Raw genomic sequence first — 21,444 nt, 5'->3', positions numbered from 1 at the left:
GCAAGAGCCCAAGTGCAATCTGAGTTTGAGATGCAGGCTTTGTTCTCAAGGCAGTTCTTTCCTTTTGGGAGCTAATGAAAGGGAGATGAAGATCTTGCATTTTTAGCAAAATTAAAATATTGCTGATAGTTTGATTTCAGAAGCCTTTAAAAGGAACACAGAGAATAGTTCATTGTTCATACAGTTCTATTGTCAAAGGCAGAAAATAAGTAGCCTCTGCACAGTCTTCTGACACAAGGGAGCAGCAGCTGGATTTAAGTAAACTATGTCATCACTATCAACTTTATGCAGAAATACAGGTGTAAACTTGAGCAGCTGTTTGCCCAGGTCAAGAGAGAAAGTACAGCTCAGCTGCTGCAATTCAGCGTGGGGGAGATTGGTGGGAACAGTCCAGAAGATAAAGCCACTGCTCTGAGAGGAGTCAAATCTTGCTGGTGTCCTCCTGATCCTGGCTGGTGTAATCTGAAGTTTATTCTAACATCAGTGATGTTACAGATTGAGCTCAATAGAATTTTCTCTTAGTAGCATTGAAATAAGCTATTTTTTGCCTTATCAATAAAGCTCCAATGAATGTGCTGGGAGTGGAACGCAGGCTGGGCAGTGCTTCCCAGCTGGATCCCTGCCTGAGTACAGTTAACTCCTGATGATGCACCTGTAATATGAGACTCTGAAAAGTGAGAAACCCAAGCAGTGGATTTGTGCTGAGGTCTGTGTTCAAGCCTCAGGTGTGATTGAACACGTCTGTGTCACGGGAGCCAAAGGCAGCTTGTTTAATACCAGAGTCCAGGAAGGAAACCTCTTCCTCGACACAGATGGAGCCCTTCCCACGGATACCTTCTCTTTCTCCACGTTCTGGACGACACTGCACTCACAGCTCGCCACTCCAGTTCTAGGAATCTGAAATACAGGTTTGGAAATCTGAAATAGTCGATCTGCAAAGAACATTTTGCACGGAGTGGTCTACAAGTGAGGTATTTATCTGCAGTCCAGAATGCTTTCCAAGGCAGGGCTTGAAGATAAAGTGGTGCTTTGTTCCGGGAGGTCAAGTAAGTTCATTTGGGAGTAAAAGAGCTACTTTCAACCATATCCATTTTAAAAGAACTCTCTGAACAAATTTGAGGAACCTGAGTAACTATTAAAAATGCTTTAGCTGTGTTTTGCTTTTAATTGGAGATTCTGTTATTAGCTGCAGCCACATCCATTTCATTTTTGTTTGCATTCATGGTGAACTCTGGGGCTGTAAATCAGTTGAGGTAAATGTCAGTGAGATGGTTTTAGATGCAGGAAGATGTTCCAGTCTCATCTGGCTCCAGCATTTTTGCAGGTTTGTAACACAGAAACTGAAGCAAAGGGAGAAGGCATCAGCTCTGCTCCTAATGATGCAATAACTGAAAATACATGGGTTGCTTGTCCTCATATAGGAATGTGACAGCATTTCAGGTTTATGGGGCAATCCAGCTTTACTTAATACTGGTGAGGGCTCAGCAAGAGAATTTGGGCTGTTTTGGCACCAGATTTCAGGAGAATGGGCTGATTAGAGAGAGTCCAGTCAGAACTGACAGATCCTGGATCTTGCAGTTAGGAGGCTACAAAGAAAGATTGAAGGAGCTCACAGAGCAGAAGAGGGAAGGAAACATCAGAGCCTTCAGGTATGGGAAGGGGAGTCTGCAGGTGTGTGATCACTGCCATAAACAGGCACAGACCTAAACTGCAGTGAGTGACAGAATGGTTGAAAAACAACTGTTTGAAGCTGGTGAAAACATGGAATAACAGCTAGAAGGGAAGGTTGTTTGCACATCCTTCTACTTCTGTGGATCTGCAGCATTTTTAGGCAAGAATCCAGGACTGCTCAGCAGGAATCAATGAAGGCTTTAACTGGTGGAAGGCCTTAAGATATTTAATTAATTAATTAATTATTATTTTTAATAGGATTTTGTGATGCTTCTTGGCGAAAGCTAATTAGATTGCCTGACAGGAGAGTGAGGAAGAAGCACCAGAGAGGATTTCTGTACAGCATAGTAAAGCAAATTAAAGAACTTTTGCCATTTTTCTTTTTACAAGCAGAGAAATTACAGCAGGAAAATCACCCCTGCCTTTTCAGATCCATTGGCACTGGTTTATGCCTTACCAAGGGCCAGGACAGTAATGATCTCTGTGGTTACTTCAGCATCCTCCAAGAAGCACCATGTACCACTTACTCCCACTGATATAAATGCTACTGACTCTATAAATAGAAGCTTGACAAACAGCTTTTTTTTTTTTTTTTTTTTTCCCCCCCCCCCCCCCCAGGTTCCAATCACAGAGGAAAGTGTTTTCCTCTAACTGGAGCCTGCTTTTGGTCCTTCCAGCCAGCCTGGAAAGCTCCACAGGATGCTGTGGATGGGTGCCAAGCCTTATCCTCAGCTCCCTATTTCCGTCCCCTCTGAAGGTAATAATGAATGTAGTGACAATTAACGTGCTTGTAACAAGCCCCTTTGGAGGCCCCCTGCAAAGGCTTTGTGTGTTTGTCACACATGGTTCACACTGTGGGCACCTTTGCTTCCCTGTGAACAGAAAAGGGATTGATTTGAGCTTTTAAGGTAAGACAGCTGAGCTTAGGGAACTTAATTTTTATGGCTGTTAAAAAGGAAATAATTTCTCTGACTTGCAGAGAAATATTACCCAACATACATTAGTATTGTGTAATGTTTATTTGCTGGTATCACACCTCAATTTACCTTTCTTACTCCTTTGCAGGGAGTGTCTCTGGCAGCTGTTGTCCGTGAAAGGTGGGGTTTATCAGCTCAGGTGATAACTGTGTTAACTCTCTGATGGGACTGGAGTGAGTGAGTTGATTACATTGCAAAGGGTGTTTGCTTCAGCTGAAAAAATGGAATCTACAGAAATTGTAATCAAATCAGAAAGGCCCCTCATGCACTACACCTGGGGTTAGGGCTCACTGCCATGGAGAGGTTTCTCAGTTCACAGGTGCTGCCTCAGTGACTAAATGTCCTGGTTCTTATAGTCTGGCTCCTTCTGTGCTCCTGATCTCAGAAAGACTGAAACAGAAACTGCTTAAAAAGCTTCATTCTCCTCTGAGAAAATAATTGATTCCTCTCAGATACTTAAAGCCAACTCCCCTTGCTTTTCTATCTTTGCAGATTGAAAATGCTGAAAGTCAGAAGTTGCCCTTCCTTCTACTCTTTCCTGATTTCCAGGAAAGTGGTGGGATCTCTTGTCTGTCTGGTGGTTGTTACTGCAGTTTTCTGGTAAGCATTTGCTGGCCAGCTTGGGCATATTTAAAACCCCCTGTCTATGTGCTGTGGTAAAACACACAGGAGCAGAAAAACACAGGCTGAGCATTTTGTGGGAAGTCCCTGTTAGAGCTGTAAGAAAGAACAGCAATGTGTATAATAGATGAAGGAGCACTACTAGGGAGAGAAGGCTCCAAGGGAGAGAGCAAAAAGAGCAATTGTGTCTCAGTTGGGATGGTACTGACACACAAACAAATGCTCAGGTACAGAATATTCCAGTTACATTTCAGTTCAAGCCTTAACAGAGATGATTATCTGTCTCTTCAAACAGTCCAAACTCATTCCAGTGTCACCAGGGACAGCTTTGTAGCTGTCAAACATTGCAGCTTTCAAACACTGGGGATTTTGGAACTTTGAGTATTCTGATGACTGTGACTTATGGATTCTCTTGAGCAAACTCAAACATTGTTTGAAGGGAATCTGAGATCAGGCATTTCTATGAATTATTAAATTATTGATTATTAAATTATTACTCATGATCCCATATTTTTGATGTTGCAATTTGCTGCATTTTCACCTTGTGTGTAGTTGCATTTATGCCTTAGCAACAGCATATTATGTTAAAATTTAAACACACCAGATCCTACACTATTAATTAAAGTAGATATGGAGCTGGCTAAAGTTACCTTTCAAAATCTGTGCCAGAGCCCCAGATCATCTTGGAAAATCCTAGGAAGATTTCCTTCAACATTACCTCCTAAAATGTTTCTCTGCTCTCCCAGGATTACAGCTGGGAGTGGAAAAGTGCACTACCTTCCCTACTACCTTCCTTGCCCTGAAATCTTGTGAGTACCCTGGTTTGTGTGCACTGAATAACACAGATCATTGTCACAGGAGTTGTTCCTCACTGACAGCACACGCAGTGATTAACAAGTCACTTGTTCCTTATTTTATGAATCTATAATGAGTCACTCTCTTAGAACAGAAGGGTAACAACGCAGCCTGTGCTGTTTGGACCTGCCTGCCCCCCAGGACAGCTCTGGATTTGCACAGCCTGAGCGAGGCTTTGCTTGTGGTGGGTCACAGAGACCAGGACTAACAGGTTAATGTCCCTTACCAAGACCTACTGTTCTTGTAAAAACAAAACTGTGCAAGTAGAAAGGATGATGTTTTGCAGAGCTATTCCTGGTTATTTCAAGCCACAATAAACCATTGTGTCTAGTTAGATGCTTATTTCTCTGGATGCTGTTGGCAGTGTGATGAATATCAGACAGTTCAGCCCTCCAGGTGACCAGGAACAGCTCTGCAGGAAGTGGACCACACACATGACCAGTATTGACAGTCCCCAACGTGCCTGTGCTTCCCTGGATTTTGAGCCCTAAACCCTGATTTAGCCACAGACTCGAATTGCTGCCAGTATCTCTCTGCCCCTGTTGTGTTTTGTGTTCTGTTCCAAAACTGTCACTTGTCTGGCAGCCCTGGAAGGTGTGTACAGGTGATGCCCAACCCTGCAGTGTGCACAGCAGCTGGAGCTGCACTTGGACAGCTGTCAGTGCAGCAGCAGGTCCTGAAGCTGAACCTGGTTCATATTTTAGGAAAGCATAACAAGCCCTTTCTTTTTCCACCCCATCATGCAGCTCCATAAAACTGCAATATACAGAAGAGAAGTTAATCCAGCTTTTCCCCCAGTAAGTACTGGCTTTTTATCTCCCGACCTTTAAACTGCTGTTCCTCTCTTCCAGGCATATTCATGTATTATTCAGTGGATATTTCTTCCTTTTTACAGATTATTTTATCAGCAGCCAAGAGTGCTGGCGCCAAAGTAAGTTTCTTTGTTTGAACTTTATTTCTTCTGACTTTGGTTTGGGCACCCTGCAGCACTCACAGTTCCAAAGTCCTGGGACAAGCTGAAAAGGACCTTGTTCCATGAGAATCCAAACCATATGGGTATGTGCTGCTGTAACGTTGAGTTTAGTCACTTGTTAACACACTTCCTGTTAATTCCCAATTAATACCTCAGCACACACACACAGTCTGTGTGGTTGCTGCCAGGAACTCTTTTTGAGGTGGGAGATCTGTAATAGCTGTAAGACAAAAGTACCTCCTGGAACTGTGTAACCAGCTGTGGGAGAGCTTTGAACCCATTTCAGGGCAAAAGCAAGCAGGTGCTTTGTTTGACCTTCAGCAGTGGTTTCAGCTTAAACAAGCTTCTATGTGATGCAGTCAATTCAGTGAGTTTAAGCAGACAGGGAAGGGTTTGGGCAGCAGCTCTAAAAAGTGACTTAAACTCTCTCTGCAGCTCAGGTTGTTACAGCCTCCTTTGGGCTCACTCTTATCTCGAGCTGTTCACCTTCAGCAGCCACATTCTTTTGTATGTTAACAAACACACCCTGTTGGTACACATATATATATATATATTTTTCCCCCTTGATGTTTCAACAGGATATGCTTGGCCTGAATATTTATCCCTTCCATACTGGAATAAATTTATGTGATAAATCAGCTGGTATATACTGGACTAAGTGAGGAGAGAATCTTGTAGCTTTTAGTGCTCTGTGCCTTGTGGAGGCTATTCACCAGCACTGAGAGGAGGGATACCATGGCCATGAGTCACTGGGAAACCCAGGGCAGCCCTTAAAATTTAAAAAGCTCTGCTTAGAGAAGTGAACATGCAGTTTTCCTTCCCTCTCTTTCCCCCCCCCCCTCCAAAAAAAGATAATTAACCCATAAGGAGAACAGGTCAGTTATTACATTTTCTCCAACCCAAATTCTTCTTCCTGTATAATTTAATCTTTTAATCACAGACATTGCTATAGGAAGGAGTCAAATTGTTATTCTAGTACCCTCTCAGACTGAAAGAATGAGATCTGGGTTGGGAGATCTAATTAGATCTGCAGCCTGAGCCAGCAAGCTGCTCCCCACAGCTCCCTTGGTTTGGTTCTGGTGCTGTTATTGCTTTGGGAGTGTGTCAGATGGGAGACTGGCAGCCTCCACGTGTGACCGCGTGCCTTGTGTGACAAATTTCATTAGCAGAGGGCCACAGCTCACGGTCTGGGGCGAATGGGAGCAGGCTGGGGTAAATTGCACGTCATAATGACATCTTGTTTTAAAATCAAAAAGGTAAGAACAAAACACTGAAAGCAAAGCAGCGAGTTGAAACAGCCTGCCATAGCTGTAATAGGGCATAATCAGACTCTCCTGCACGTATATTCAATATTTCCACGACCCTCACAGGAGATTAAGGATTCTTTCTAACTCTGTTACACATTTGAATGCTGGCTCACATGCAGAATTCTAAATTATATATGAATGTGCTGAAGCTATATATAAATACTGGAAGAATAAGCTGTCATGCTGCAAGCTGTGTTTTAATCACACAGCAATGGGGTATATTTTTATAGTAATTTTCATATTATTTCATATTATTACTTGTGTTTTAATCTGCATGTAGCAATCTGCATCAGACTGATAGCAAATGTGCACAGCTTCTCATTCTGTGAGTTCAGTGGTCATTAAACTCTCCTCAGCAGAAAAGTCCTGTGAGCTTAAATGAGATTTCAGTAGATCCTCGGGTTTTTACCAATCTCTTAAAGTGCTTAATTTCATCCCAGGAACTGAAATGTCCATGCTCAGTAACCTCAAATGGGAGTGCAGGGGAAAAAAATCTGAAGATAATACCCTCCATAACGAGTCAATGCTGATACAAGCACTCTTCTAGCTGCCTTTTCAGTATTTAATTCCCATTTACCGGCCTCGAAACCCAACAGAACAGTTCCATCTCACTGACATTCCCTTTCTTTTCCTTCAGGCGCCAGGATGTGCTGACAGTCACACCATGGCTGGCCCCCATCGTCTGGGAAGGAACCTTCAATCCTGAGATCCTGGACAGTGCCTACAGGCCACTGAACCTCAGCATAGGGGTGACAGCCTTTGCTGTTGGAAAGTAAGGGAACCACTCAGTGGGCACAGGGCTTGGGGTGATCCACTTCACTGTGGAAAGACCATTTTGGCTTTTCTTGTCCTCAGAAAAGCTGAAATCTGTCCCAATCTGTCGTAGACTTCTATGCCCGTGTAGTGTGTCCATAATCACACAGGCTCACAAGACGACAGCACTTTAAAGTACCCAAAAGTCGGTATTTTTTAAGAACTAGCAGGTGTCTTGGGAGTTAGAGCTGCAGATTGGGGGTTGCTTGGTCAGAGTGGGGATAATTCACTTATTCCTTGTTGTCCACTATACTTTACCTACTGCACGTGTAGTGTTTGGATCCCTGCAGTGATAGTCAGCCAACACTTCACCCCTTGTCTTCCATTCACTAAAGTACCCTTTGTAATCCTCTTGGACTCACAGAGTGGTTTGGGTTGGAGGGGACATTAAAGCCCATCTCGTTCTAACCCCTGCCATGGGCAGGGACACCTCCCACTATCCCAGGTTGCTCCAAGCCTTGTCCAACCTGGCCTTGGACACTTCCAGGGATGGGGCAGCCACAGCTTCTCTGGGCAACCTGTGCCAGGGCCTCACCACCCTCACAGGGGAAGAATTTCTCCCTGATACCTGATGTAAACCTGCCCTCTGTCAGTTTGAAGCCGTTCCCCCTTGTTCTATCGCTGCATGCCCTTGTAAAAAGTCCCTCTCCAAACAAAGTCCCTCCTTGTCCCTGCTGTGCTCCTCACGTGTGGTGTCTGCACAGGTACACGAGGTTTGTGAGGCGCTTCGTGGAGTCAGCAGAGGAGCACTTCATGAAAGGCTGCCGGGTGAACTACTACATCTTCACTGACAGCCCCGAGGCAATGCCCAGTGTCCAGCTGCAGCCTGGACGAAGGTTTGTCCTTGTCCCCATCAAGAAATACTCCAGCTGGCAGGAGATCTCCATGCGCAGGATGGAGGCCATAAACAAGCACATAGCAGAGGTGAGCCACAGGGAGGTGGAGTATCTCTTCTGCCTGGACATCGACATGGTGTTCCACAACCCCTGGGGGCCCGAGACCCTGGGGGACACAGTGGCAGCCATCCACCCTGGGTACTTCAGTGTGCCTCGGAACCAGTTCCCCTACGAGAGGAGGAGCTCCTCAGCAGCCTACATCCCTGCTGGGCAAGGGGACTTCTACTACGGAGGAGCCGTGTTTGGAGGGTTGGTCAGGAAGGTCTTTGAGCTCACCAAGACTTGCCACATGACCATCCTGACGGACAAAGCCAACGGGATCATGGCAGTCTGGCAGGAAGAAAGTCACCTCAACAGGCACTTCCTCTCCCACAAACCCTCCAAGGTGCTTTCTCCAGAGTATATATGGGATGACAGGAAGCCAAAGCCCCCTGAAATTCACCTTGTACGTTTTTCCACGGTGGATAAGAACTACAAAGAGATAAGAGATTGACCACCTGATCCCTGCAGAGGTGTCCTCCCCACAGTCAAACCCATGGAAATGAACTCACACAGAACATGCCCCACCATGAGTTTTTGTTCCCAGTATGGACAAACTGAGAAAGGAACGTGGGGACAGTTTCTCTGGAGAGAACAGGAGTCTTAATGCATTTCAGAAGCAGCAGCCAAAGTGTAGATGAGACTGAAAAGGTTTCTAGGTTCCTAATCTTTGTAAATACAAGCATCCTGCTTGAGGCCGCAGCACCCAAAAAGGCATCCAAAAGGCCAGTTTTCCAAAGCAAGGATGCAGATGCCTTTGCTTGAGTGTTTTCCTGAGGCCCAGCAGAAACTTAACAAGATCAAAATGGTATTTGACATGCCTGTGGAGAAAATCTAGAGTTTTGGTAAAGACTTTTTCACTTGAAAAGAAAAAGAACTTTGCAGGGCAATAAATTTTCATGCATTGTGATTTAAACTAACGCCTTTTGTCAGAATCAGGAGGAAACTTGCACTCGGAGCACGTTATCCCTGACTTATGTGCAGCAGGATTTCTTGGACCTTCTCAGCAGAGAGCTGGTGCCAGCCACTGCCAGTAAGAGCCTGGTCTGACAGGACAAATAGTGTGAACTCAAATAGCAGTTATCTTCCAAATTCCAATCTGTGCTTTGGAGACCCAAGTTTAGACAGAACTGGCACAGCTCAGACCCAGACTGAACTTCTTTGGGTTTATTTCAATCACAGATGTGCTCTGAACCTTTTCCCTGGGTCACATGTCTCTGTGGATCATGTAATCTTTTCCAACACAGAAAATCTGGTTCTGAGACGTTCCTATTCCCATCCATTGCTTCAGCCCTTTCCAACTCCTCTAAGCTCTGTGAGATAAATTGGCGAGGAGCTGCCGGAGCTGACAGCAGGAGCTGATGCCTTTCCAGCAAACAGGGTGACTTCATTTCACAATGCAACGCTCTGGTGAAGCTGGGAGTTCAGCCTGGAGCTGGGGTTAACATTTTCCCTCTTTGGATGCGGCGAGGAGGAGCCGAACCAGGCGTTGTGCAGCCTTCAAAGCCTGACAGCTCAGCCGGGTGAACGCGGGGGAGCAGCCACGGCTCTCGCCAGTCACTGTGGCTGTCAGCTGAGGTCACAGCACGGGGGTGCGTGTGCCACCTCCCCTGTCACAGCAGGGCTGCCATAAACATCATCTCCCTCGCGTCCCCGGGCGCTGCTACCAAAGGGCTGCGCGTCAGAGCCCCGCTCGTTTAGCGAGAGCAGGGAGAGGGGCCGCGGGGAGCTGCGGAGAGCGGCAGGGAGAGGAGGAGCAGGGGTGAAAGGGTGAAGCTGCCTGTTTCTAAGGGAACGGTCTAGGAAAAAAAAAAAAAGAAAGAAAAAAAAAGAAAGAAAAGGGAAAAAGGCTCATTTGGCAGAGAGAGGAAAAACGGGGAAGAGGTGCCTGACTGTTCCTGCTTCTCCTCACATGAGAAAATTGCTGTATGGCAGCGAATCAAGTATTCAAAGCTTTAGGGCCCCACCACTGATTGCAGATGACTTAACGAGCCATTTCAGTCCTGTGTGAGCAGGCTGGAAATGGCACTTGCCACTGTCATTTGTAGGCATTTCATCTTCCAGAAGACTAATTAGAAAAGCTTTCACGGTACCCATAATATAGATAAGGTGCACAGAATACCTCCAGCCCAGAAGCCTCAGTGGCAGCTGGGTCTGTTGATTTGTGCTTTATCCAGCAAAGGGTCTTTTCTATTATATTTTCTCCAGACTGTTCTCAGTGATGTGGTGCAGGAGGAAGACACCCCTTTACATAACTAAATCAGATCTGAATCCCCTAAGAAGATGTCTCTTTGGTAACCAGGCACCTCATCTAAGCCAAAAGGGTGAAGAAAGGTCCATATCCAAATATTTCCCAAAAAGATATATTCCCAGCAAACCCAGGATTAATACGATTTCATATTTCTAGAACAGTTAGTGCCTGAAGGCCATGCTGAAACTGGGTTCTCATTATGCCAGTTGTTACATATATGCATATGGATTCTTTACAAGCCAGAAGGAACTGTCTAGTCTGCTCTGCACAGGACAAGGCAGATAATTTTATCTCCTGGTGTCAGTACCAGGACATGGCTGGGCTGGGCTAGATCTCTTAGAAATGCATTCAGATCCAAGAAAAACGTGAAGTTATATAGCAGCCACAAATCCATAGATCAGCTGTGCCAGTGGCCAATTCCCCTTATGCCTTTATTCTGCTTGAAATTATGCTGGTTTTGCAGCCATAGGGCTTCACTGTGCCACACTAAATTATTGAACTCCTGTGCAGATACTCATAAATCCACCATGAGGGGAAGTTCTCCAGCACAGACTGGGTGACAGAAGGTGGTCTATATTTCTGGGGTACCTGTTTGGAAAAACTTGTGTGAAAGGCTTGTTCCCAGCTCTGCATCCGAGCTGCCTTTTGGCTGAATCCTCGACCCTCTGATTGACACCATATTGGCCTGATTTGTGTTGTGCCAAACATGTTTATTTTCCTGGCAGCCCCGCAGCTTCTCCCCTGGGGAATATCTTGTGTTATGTGACACACTTCTGCTCGACAGGGCTGTGGTTTGAAGCAGTACCTAGAAACTCCCTGTGCCTCCAGGGAGCAGCAGAACATGTCTGCAGAAACACATCCCCCAGCACCGTGTGGGGGCTGCTCCCTGAATCAGCTCCTGCCCTCCTCTAATTAATGAAAGCCTGGACTTGTGTTGTCATCTCCTGCTGATTAATCCCCTTCCCCCAACGTCAGCAGCAAGCTTTCCTTCTCCCACTTGGATTGTGCAGTCTGGGGCTTGTGAGCACTGTGGGAGCGTCACAAGGATCTGCTTTCCCCACCAACACCCAGTGGGGGAACTGAGGCACAGGGCAGGGAATGCCTTCCAGACTGTCACTCCTGCATGGCAGGCCTTCCTCCATTCACCACGGGGGACAATGTTGTCTTATCTGTTCTTGTGCCAAAGGAATTTGGGCTTGGAAATAGAGAGAACTGCAGGAAAAGTGAATCACCACATGTAAATAAATCACCTGCCTGGGGATCTGATTGTGCTCTCAAGGTATTTCCCACTCAAGCCCTGTTTGCATTAACCAAGCCTCAGAGCAGTAGCTTGTTGCCTTCCCAAGGGCCCCTTGTTCCTTCCATCTCTTTCTGCTCAGCTGGAACAGACTCATCATTCATTGTCCATCTAATTTAAGAACCCATTTGACAGGCTGTTTCTCTCCTAGTCCCAGCTGGTGTCTTGTACAGTGCATCCACCCCCAGAGGGAAAACCTCTCTGGGGGGTGAGAAACAGAAACTTCCAGCACTGGATATGAGTCAAGGTGGGGCCAGACTGTGATCCTCTCGTTCTCCCCACTGACAGGCACTAAGCCAGACTGGGACCCTTTTTTGCTCCTATTTGGATTTCCCATAACCCTCCCATAGGTGATGTTCCCTGACATTATTGACCAGAAAGGTCATTTTGAACCACTTTGGTACCCTGCACTAGTTATGAAAGACCTGCCCTAGTCAAACCTTCTCTGGGTGAGATCTGGGGCACAGAAAAGAGATGGTCTTTGAACAGACATGGACGAGGAAGGATAAGAACATCAGTTATATATTCCTTGCACAAAATCAGCTTGTGGAACAGCCACGTGCATCTGGCTGACTTAACACAGCTAAAGCAGCACAGTGGTGGAAAGGAGCTGGAAGGCTGGGAGCTCCCTGCCAGAGCTGCTGGGTTCACTCTCCTGCCCTTTGTCTCACCTGTTCAGCCTGGGGCTCTTCGAGGAAGGGGCTGTCTCTGTGTTTTGTTCTGTGTTTGCACAGGGACTAGTCTGGCTTGCTCACCAGGGAATGTGAGATACACAGAATGAGTTTCTTTCTCAGTGGGGATTTGCTCTGATCTCAAAGGGCAGCTCTTAGCACAAAGGTCACTATTTTCTCACTTGAGTCCCACCTGCTCTGCTTCACCTCTGCTGCCCCAGCAAGTCCCTGCGGGATCCCCAGGGATGGAACACTCAGAGAGCAACAGCTGCTCTCCAGGTGGAGTGACAATGACAGGACAGTGACAGGCACTTCCAGGGACAGCAGGAACTGGAGAAGGAGTTCCAGGAGTGGGTTGTACTTTACTCACACTAAACCCCCAATCCTGTAGTTCTGCTCCACACAATCAAATAATTTAGGAAAGCATCACTAGCAAAACGCATCTGAGGAGTGACATTTAAATGTCTGCCTGCCCACCCAACTCCCTCCTTTCTCCACGAGTGTTGCTGTACTGACTTGACTTTTCTTGTGCTATATTTAGCTTAAACACAGATCCACCAAATGTTGCTGTTTCATGTAATACTAGTGTAAAGCCTTAGGAATAGAGAGGCAGTTTTAACCAGAAATCTCTGCTTGTATGCCCACCTCACCCCCCTGCTCCCCCGCTGAACCTTTAGCTAATTTAAAGCAAGCCAGATGAGTACAAACTACCTTTAAAAAGTGCTTCATTACAGTGTGTTTTTAGTGAGTTTTGCCAGCAGCAAATTACATAGTTCTAGACCTTTTGAAGTGTGCGTTTTCCCCACTGTTGAGCACTGACACCGTTACTATAATTAGAATGATGTTGCTCTGTAGCAGCATCTAGTGCCAGAGCCAGAGCCCTGGCAGCACCTTTTCCTTTCCTGGCAGCGCTCCCCAGCCAGAGCTGCTGGTTCTGCTGGCCCGGAGCCACGGAGGAGGGTCAGGTGCCATGGGCTGTGCCTTGTCACTCATTCCCACTGTCACTCATTCCCGGGCAGAACTGGCTGCTGGGGCCTGGGGGGGGGGAGGAGTGTTGGTCCCCAAAAGCAGCATTGCAGCGGCCGGGAGCGCTCGGCCGTGGAGTGACGCAGCCTTCTCCCAGCTCCTGCTTCTCCTGACATCACTCTGTCATGGCTCGTGTCATCGGCCTCATGATGACAAACGATGGGTACCGGAGCCGCTCTGTTTCCAGGGCAACCCCGCTGCCTCCCCGGCTCCCGCTCCAGCGCGCCGACCGTGCGCCCGCAGCTCCGGCAGCGCTTCCCGCGGGTCCCTCCGTGCCCCGTTACGGTGTCGGGTTGAGCGGAGATGAGCAGCCGGGGGTGTGTGTGTGTCTGTGCCCTGGCTGCCAGCCCCGGCCTCGCCTCCTGGAGGGCTCCGTCTGGGGACAGCCCGGCGGGGCCGCGGGGGGCTCGTTAAGCCACAGCCCCGAGCTCTTCTCCTATTTATATCCCGCACGGCAGCGCCGCGCCGACCCCCCCTCCCCGGAGGGGTCTGAACAGGGCCTTCCCACGGGTCGTGCTCCCCCGCGGCGCCCACAGCTCCCACTTCCACAAGGGAAAAGGCACCCAAAAAGCGGAGGGGCTTCCAGGGATCCGGGTGCCCCTGCAGAGGTGCCCGTGCGTTCGCCCACGGTGCGGGTACCCCTGGAAAGGTGCGGGTACCCCTGGAAAGGTGCCCGTGTGCTCGCCCACGGTGCGGGTACCCCTGGAGAGGTGCCCGTGCGTGCTCCCACGGGTGCGGGTGGCCTTGGACAGGTGCCCGTGTGCTCGCCCACGGGTGCGGGTACCCCTGGAGAGGTGCCCGCGTGTTCACCCACGAACACCCCCGCAGCATTCGCTCACCCACCCACCGGCCCGGGGCCGGGGCAGCGGGGCCGGGCGGAGCCGGGAGCCGCCCCCGCCCTCCCGGTAGCGGTGCCCGCCCCGGTCCCGCCCCGCTCTCCGCTCTCCCGGCCGCGCTCCTGGCTCCGCGCTGGCGGCGGCGGCGGCTCCCCGGGGGCGGCGGGGCCCCATGGCCGGCGCGGAGCATCGCGCCCGCCCGCCGGGGCGGTGAGAGCGGCCCCGCGGGACCCGGCGCGGGCCAGCGGCTCCTCGGCGCGGCGCTGGGGATGCGCGCGGGGCACGATGATGATCGACACCCAGGTGAGTCGGTGCCGGGCCACCCCGGCGGCTTTGTCTCCCCGGGCGCCCGGTGCGCTGCCCGCGGGCTCGGTGCCCTCCAGCGCCCTGGTGAGAGGGGGCTCGGGGCGGCCCACGCGTGTCCGCGGTGCGTGACTGATGCGTGCGCGGTGCCGGGGAGCGGGTGGGCTCTGCCGGTGTTTTCCTGGGGGTCTGTAGCTGCAGGTGCCTGTCGTTTGCTGCCTGTTGGGGTCGGGGGGGCACTGTACGTGCCAGCACCCCGGGCCCCGCGTCTGAAGCGTGAGCTTTGGCGGAGGAAAAGCAGCAGCTTTGCGGAGAGAGCAGGAAGTCTTGTTTCTCAGTGGTTTGTTGGGGTTTTTTTTTTCGCTTTCTGTTTGTGCGATGGATAAGTGCGGCCCGTAGAAGAGGGGATGACGGATCGGGGATGAAAGCAAGACAGTTTGGGACAGGGTCTGGCCGCCGCTGCGATGCTGTAGCCGCCGCTGCGCCTGTGATGCTGCTGGCAAGGCTGGAGCTGCTGCGTGCTGTGCCAAGCCAGGGCCGCAGCTCTCCTGGCACCGCTCGGGCCAAGTGGCATCAGGAGGTCCCTTGTCTCTGCCTGGTGTGTTTATGAGGCTAAAGGAGCTAAATTGAGCCGAGGTGGAACTAAAGCTGTGTGCTCACAAACCCACTGGTGCTTTTGGGGCAGGGGAGGAAGAAGCAAAGGCATGAAATTTGGGGGTGGCGTCAGAATGTGGCTTTTTTTGGTTTTGATGCCCCTCTGACTTCACCCTTTCTATTACCTTACTGATGTTCCCCTCCTGATCCCAACCCTGGGAAGGGAAGGGAGGGGTCTGTGCTGCTGCCCTTGTGGGGGTGGTAGGAAGGTAAGTGGGCAGTGATGGCTCCTGGGAGACCAAGAATGAATAAAGGGAAGGGCTGATGCTGTGCTGGAGAAGTGGGCTGGGATCCATTTTTGGACTGGAAAATGTGCATTCCAGAGCCGCCTCCTTCACCCTTGTCTGGGCCTCATTCACCTTGATTCAGCCCAATAAACAAAAGGTGAATTAGCTCTGTTGGGGGTAAAGTGCATGAGACAGGCTCTGGTGCCAGCGTGTGTATGTGCTGGATGGTGGCACAGCCCTTTGGAAAAGGGGATTGGCAACCAAAATACTGGAGTTTGGGTCCTGGCCCTGCCAAGGGTCAAGAACAAGAGTTCTCTCTCACCATGGCTGTGGAGTGGGAAGAACAATCTTGCTGGGGGATCCAGAAAAATATAGGTGTAAAGTTGTCTAGAAAAAGATGTGCAGAGCTCAGTCTCCCAGGTTGGGGAATGCACGTTGCATCCTATGGAGTACTTTGCATTAAGGTCTCAATTTCAGCCTTCCTGTCACTTTTTATACTTATCCCCATTTCATATATGGGCAAACTGGAGCACGTAGAGTCCTTTGTACCAAACCCAGGATCCTGCGTGGTGGGTGTTACAGTGGAGAGCACGGGTTAGAAGTCCTGATCTTGCCTGCTTAAGAGGATGAGCCACTCTGTTGTTTACAGGGTGCAATTCATTGAGCTCCCATCATTTGGGACTTAACCAGTGAAGAGGAATTTCCAGCTGCACCCACAGCCGCACCCTGCCAGTTCTTATGGCTGTTACAGCTACATTTTTCATGCCTCGTAAATGTTTCTCTCCCCGGTTGCTAAGGGAAAGACCCACACAAACAACTGGGAAAACTGAGTGCTGGAAAGTAAATAAGCTGAGCAAACAAGGAGAATTTTTTTTTCTTTTTCATCTCCAAGTGCTGCAGGTGTGTTGTTCCAGGTGTCCTGACATGTGAAAGCAAAGGTTCACGTGCAAGGGCGAATTTCAGCCTTTAAAATGGAAACCTGCACGTGAGCTGGGTCAGAAGGTGGCTTCCATCCTGAACCAAGCTCCCAGAGCTGTAGACTCGTCCCCCTCTCCCTTTCTGGCTGTTTGGGCAGGAGAAGGGAGCAGATGGTGGATGAGCAGTCTTGGGGCTGGCTGAGGACAGGACACAGAGTGCCTGAGTGCAGGCAAGCAAAGCTGGAGCTGGATTTCTTTCTGCCTTTCCCTGTCATCTGCTCCCTGTGTCTGAAGTGACTCCAATGGCTCAGAGTTAACTCTTGGTGCTGCTCTGGGGGGGGGTAGGAGGGTGAGTTGGCAACAAGTGACAGCGAGTGAGGGTCCAGCTGGCAGCAGGGGCTGGGAGGCAGCAGGTGGGGGGATGCAAAGTCCCTCCTCGGCGTGGTACAGCCGCTCCATCTGGAGCTCCCACTCGTGCCTGTGTCTGTGTGCCCGCAGACAGGGCTGATCAGAGGATGCAGCGACTGCTGCAGGCTCCAGAATAAATCTCTGGGACACTGTAATGATTGATCTGACATCCTGTAGCTCAGTGCAGTTTATTATCTTTGGGGTCAGTTTGCTTTGAGATTTCTCCTTAAGTGAAGAAATGAGGGTTTTTTCAGGACCATGTTTATTCTGGGCATGTCCAGGGTTGTGTTTTTCCACTCCTTGCAGTGTTTTCACTGTGCCATTCCCTATACAGTGCCTGGATCTTGAGAAGCAGGGGCCCTGATTTGGGTGGTAATCTTCAGAGTAATCTGTGCTATCCATCAACATGGATTTTGCTTCTGATACCTTTCCCATTGCTATAGCAACACACGTCTGACGGAGGAACCAGCGCACTTTCCAGGCCACGGATGCAGGGAAACTGCTTCACCTGCCCCCAAGCTGCAATCACTTGTGGAACAGGGCTGGTTAACTGGCAATACACCCAGCTGCTGGGGCTGGAGGAGCAGGGAAGCTGCTCTTAACTCCCTCGGGCTGACCCTGCTCTCCCAGGTGTCCCCACTATCTGGGGTTCCCCTGGGATATCAGGGCGACAAAGTACAGGGGGATGGGGAGTGCATGGTATCTAGTGCCAGGATCTGGGACTTCCCTCCAAAGGAGACGCTTGGCATGGTGTCAAATACCTTCCCGAGGCTCGGTGAGTGTTAGGGGCTGTTCCCCTCTTCCCCCCTCCCCTTGCCTGTGGAGAAGCTGGAAGATGTGCCTCGTCTGCAGAGTGCTGATGGAGGAGGGGGGTTGTTTGCCTGCTTTTGCTAAGTGAGCTTTGTTTCCTCCTCCATCTCCTTCACACACCGTGGTCACTGGATGGGCTCTGAGACTCTCTCTTGTTCTGCTCTGCCTCCCCATCCTGCTGTCCTTTGCTTTCTGTGCAAGCCAGAGGCCATTCAGCTGCAGGTGGCCATCGGGACAGCTGTAGGGCTGCCTTCCCATTGCAGTGATGGTGCTGCCTCCTTGCCTGGCTCGGTGGTGGCTGGGGACACTCTTGTGAGCCGTGTGAGCCTGTGTAAGCCCTGTATTGGCAGGCCACGGGCTGCCCGGAGCCCGGCAGTGCTGTGCAGCAGATGGCACTGTTGTTTTCCCTATGAGTTACTGCCTTGGGTTTGCCTTCATCGGTGCTGAGAAGGGTCAGTGGTGATGGCAGCAGGGACATGGCAGGCGTCCGGCTCCCTGGGAAAGCCCAGCACGCCGAGCTGGGCTCCCCTGGGGGGAACAGATCTGCTCAGCAGAGCTCACCCAGGAGGAGCCGTGCTTGGCTTCATGGTGATGAGTAACATGAGCCAGCTCCATCCTTGGAGACCTCAGGCCCAATCCCAAAGCCGCTGTGGGCCTGCTGCGAGACCTCAGCAAGGCCGTGTCAATCACCGCGTCCCTCCTATAAAAAGAAACCCCTGATCCACAGCTCCCTTTTGTGCCTGTTCCCACTGTCACCCGTCAACCCATCCCCCAGCACTCAGTAAACAACAGGCGAACGCGTGACCTTTCCATCAGCCCGGGGTGGCTGGGAGAGGTGCCTGTGCTGCTTTCCAGGCTGTCAGTGCCGGCACAGGAGTGTTCCCTCCGTGCCCGGGGCGGGTTTTGGACACTCCGTGTCCCTGCCCCGCTGCCTGGCACAGCGCCGGCCTTCAGGGGTGGCCGTGGCAGCTGCTGGCAGCTGTTTGGGTGCCTGAGCTGCCTCCCAAACAAACATCCCTCCTGCTCAGCCTGGGGCCGGCTGCCGCGGGATGCGCTGGCGGGCGGGAGCCTCCAGATGTTAGCAGGTTTTCCTGCTGGGATTGCCCCGAGTCCAGCCCGCGTGACCTGCAGGGGGGTTCGCCCATCTGTTTTCCTCGAGGATTTGCGTTTCAAGCCGCTTGATTTCTTGGGGACCTTTTGGCTCCCAAGGCACCTCGGGTGTGCCTGTGTGCTCGCCCTCGGCCACCCAGAGCTCCGGGCCGGGTCCCTGCGGGGCGTCTCCGTGGATATTCTCTTTCTCTGCTGATATTCCCCAACGTTGCGAGTTTTGGCTGTGGGTCAAAGACAATGTTTGTAGACATGAGCTGACGTCAAAGGCGGCTTGGTGGTGGCGTGCTGGGGGATCACAGAGTTTCCGCTCCCTCGAGGCCCCGGGAGCACAGCGGGAGTTCGTTCTCTGCAAAGGTTTCCAGCCTCCCAGTGCCCCCGGGTTTGCTGGGCTGTGCTCTGCTGTGGCCCCACGGGCTCCTGCCTCCTGTGCTTGGGGCTGGTGAACCTCACGTGCTCCCTGGAGAAGGTGTAGCTGCAATCCAGTGTCCTTCACCACCTTGCCTGGAGAGGGATTTCAAAGACAGGGGGAAGGAAGGGGTGCAGCGGTGCCCTGATGGGTTAGTGAGGGTGGAGGAGCCCTTCCTTGGTCTGTCCTGCTTTGTGTAGGATTTGGAGAAAATCAGAAGCTTTAGATGTGACATCAGAGCTCTGGGATGTCAAAATATCCCAGACAAGGTCCTGCACTTCCCTTTGGGCTCTAGAAAAGAAAGGTGATAAAATGAGTGAGGTGTGGTGCAGACATTGACTGCTGTGGGCTGGACAGTGCTGTTAGAGGGGATCACTGGTGATGGGAGAAGCACTTCTGGCATCCTGGAGGGGTCGTGCAGCTGGGATGCTGGTTACTGGCACAGCCTAGGGGTGATGCTCTGCCTGGGATTCGGGATGTGGCCGTGTGAACCTGCTCCCAGCCTCCCCGACAGCACACGCAGGCTGATCACACCCTGTGACCCGTGTCTGCCTTGCACCCTCGCGGGTTCCTGGGGACATCCGCTGATCCTTTTTATCTTTCCTCCTCCGTGCTGTCCCAGTCTGTTTCCCACTCCCTGCCTGCCCTGAGGGCAGGAAGCAAACACTTCAGGGGCCGTGTTAGCACTGAAGGAGCCCTCCCGGCTCCGTGCGGGCCCTCGCACGGGATGGGGAGGTCGAGGTCGTTCCGCGGCGCAGCCCCTTTGAAATCCTCGCAGCCGCCCTGCCCGGCTCTTTTGGCCCCGCTGGCTCCATCCCACAGCGGATTTCCCACCGCGTGTTTCCTGCCTGTCCCTCTCCGCAGTGTCCCCTGCGGACACGGCTCTTCACCTCCCTGGGGAGGAGATGCCACTGGTGTGATAAACAACGACAGGTCAGGGTGGTGTGGAAAGGTCCAGGGCAGGCGGAAACATCCTCGTCATGGTGGCTGCTGCTGCGTGTCCCGCTCCAATTTACACGGAATGGGAATACAGCCGGCCCTTGGCTGCTTTTAGCCCCTCTCCAAGGAGGTTGGGCAGCCCCGGGGGGAGAGCCAGCGGTGGAATCTGCTGGGAGGGGATGGAGGAGGCTTCCCACGGTGGTGGTGGTTGAGGTGCACAAAAGCATTGGCTGTGCAGGCCTAGAAAGCCACTGCTGCTCAAGCCATGGGGTGTCTGTGGGGCAGATCTGGTGGGTGCCCCCTGGGACAGGGCAGAAGCAGCTGAGGGATGGGGCTGCCTGTGCAGAGAGGCTGGAGGAGCAGGGCTGAGTATCCTTTCTTTATCATCATCATCATTATTACTATATTTCAATTATTAAAATATTTGTATCTCAACCCTCGAGGGTATTTTCCCTGGGAGAAGCCCCATGCTGGCTGCCCCATGCCCAGCCAAGGGGAGCACAAGTCTCCTCCCTCCTACAAACACTGAGGGCTTGCGGTTGTTTAAGGGCCCTGTTTTTCTTGGCAGAGGTTGAAAGTCCCAGCAGGCTTCAAACCCTCCCGTTCAGCATTTCCATGGTGACAGGAAGGCTCCTCTGGTGGCTGTGCCGTCCTCGGTGCCACCAAAATAATGAGGCTGGTCAAGCGCTGTGCCTCGGTGGGGTGGGTTTGGAAGCCACAGCCTGTGGTCCCTGTCCCACTGGGGAGGTTTGGACAGGGTTTGGACACTCTCCTTCCCCAGTGCTCGTGGAGGGCAGTTTATTTTGCCTCCAGTGAGATAAGCACTAAAAGAGGAAGGGTTTTGTTTAGGAGACCATGCCCAGACTCCTGGACCGTGTGTGGCACTGGTGGCATCGCGTCCCCTGACAGAGAGCCCGTCCTGTGCTTCCACATCCAAAACCCACCATGGAAAATATGAGGCCTGGCAATTTGCAAAGCTGTGCGAATAGCAGTAATTAAAGGGAAAGGAAGGGGAGATGAGTGATGGATGCTCCCGCAGTCTGGGGAAGGTGGAGAGGCGTTTATCTCCCTCCTGCCGCAGCGCGGACCCTCCTCCTCAGGCGAACCGCTGCGGATATCCCCACCTGCCGTCGGGAGGGAATGTGCACCCGGGGGGGATTTTAGTCTGACGAGGCGCCAGCCAGGCATCCATCCATATTTTGCCCGTGGCACAGCCTCTGCTGTGCACTTGGTGGGAGGTCAGGCCACGGGACCTGCGGCTTCTCCTGTTTTTCTCCTGTCCCTGTGTTTCCTCGGAGTTCACCGGAGCGTGGAGGCTTCTCACCCTCGTGTGGAAGTGCAGCATGGCTCTGGGTACCTGGGACTGGGTCTGCAATTGAGATTTTACATCCTCTGCAAGCTTGGTTTATGGTTTTTCCCTCCCCCTGCACTGGCTGT

At 51.3% G+C, this 21,444-nt stretch overlaps 2 protein-coding genes across 7 annotated transcripts in view; both read left to right on the top strand.

The window, feature by feature from the left end:
• The first annotated feature begins 127 nt into the window (after window positions 1-127).
• GBGT1 (globoside alpha-1,3-N-acetylgalactosaminyltransferase 1 (FORS blood group)) lies at window positions 128-9,529 on the top strand. 6 transcript variants are annotated; one of them, XM_027687467.1, is made up of 7 exons: window positions 128-908; window positions 3,141-3,248; window positions 4,016-4,078; window positions 4,871-4,921; window positions 5,020-5,055; window positions 7,042-7,176; window positions 7,922-9,529. In XM_027687467.1, exons 2-7 carry the CDS (start codon window positions 3,148-3,150, stop codon window positions 8,604-8,606), a joined length of 1,071 nt encoding a protein of 356 aa, XP_027543268.1. In that variant the 5' UTR covers window positions 128-908; window positions 3,141-3,147; the 3' UTR covers window positions 8,607-9,529. The 6 variants fall into 6 exon arrangements, with proteins under 6 accessions (XP_027543268.1, XP_027543267.1, XP_027543270.1 ...); XM_027687466.1 differs by having other exon boundaries at window positions 128-971; XM_027687469.1 differs by lacking the exon at window positions 4,016-4,078 and having other exon boundaries at window positions 128-971.
• A 4,863-nt stretch (window positions 9,530-14,392) lies between these two features.
• RALGDS (ral guanine nucleotide dissociation stimulator) overlaps window positions 14,393-21,444 on the top strand; it is a 58,647-nt gene continuing 51,595 nt past the window's right edge. Inside the window, exon 1 of the mRNA XM_027687686.1 lies at window positions 14,393-14,536. Within this exon, the coding sequence (XP_027543487.1) occupies window positions 14,519-14,536 (18 nt within the window). The 5' untranslated portion in view covers window positions 14,393-14,518. The remainder of the gene's footprint in view (window positions 14,537-21,444) is intronic.

This window comes from Neopelma chrysocephalum, unplaced genomic scaffold, assembly GCF_003984885.1.
Source record: "Neopelma chrysocephalum unplaced genomic scaffold, ASM398488v2 Primary Assembly neopelma1_74, whole genome shotgun sequence".
Lineage (NCBI taxonomy): Eukaryota > Metazoa > Chordata > Aves > Passeriformes > Pipridae > Neopelma > Neopelma chrysocephalum.
The sequence above is the reverse complement of the archived record's forward strand: the minus strand, read 5'-3'. Positions and strand labels throughout refer to the sequence as shown.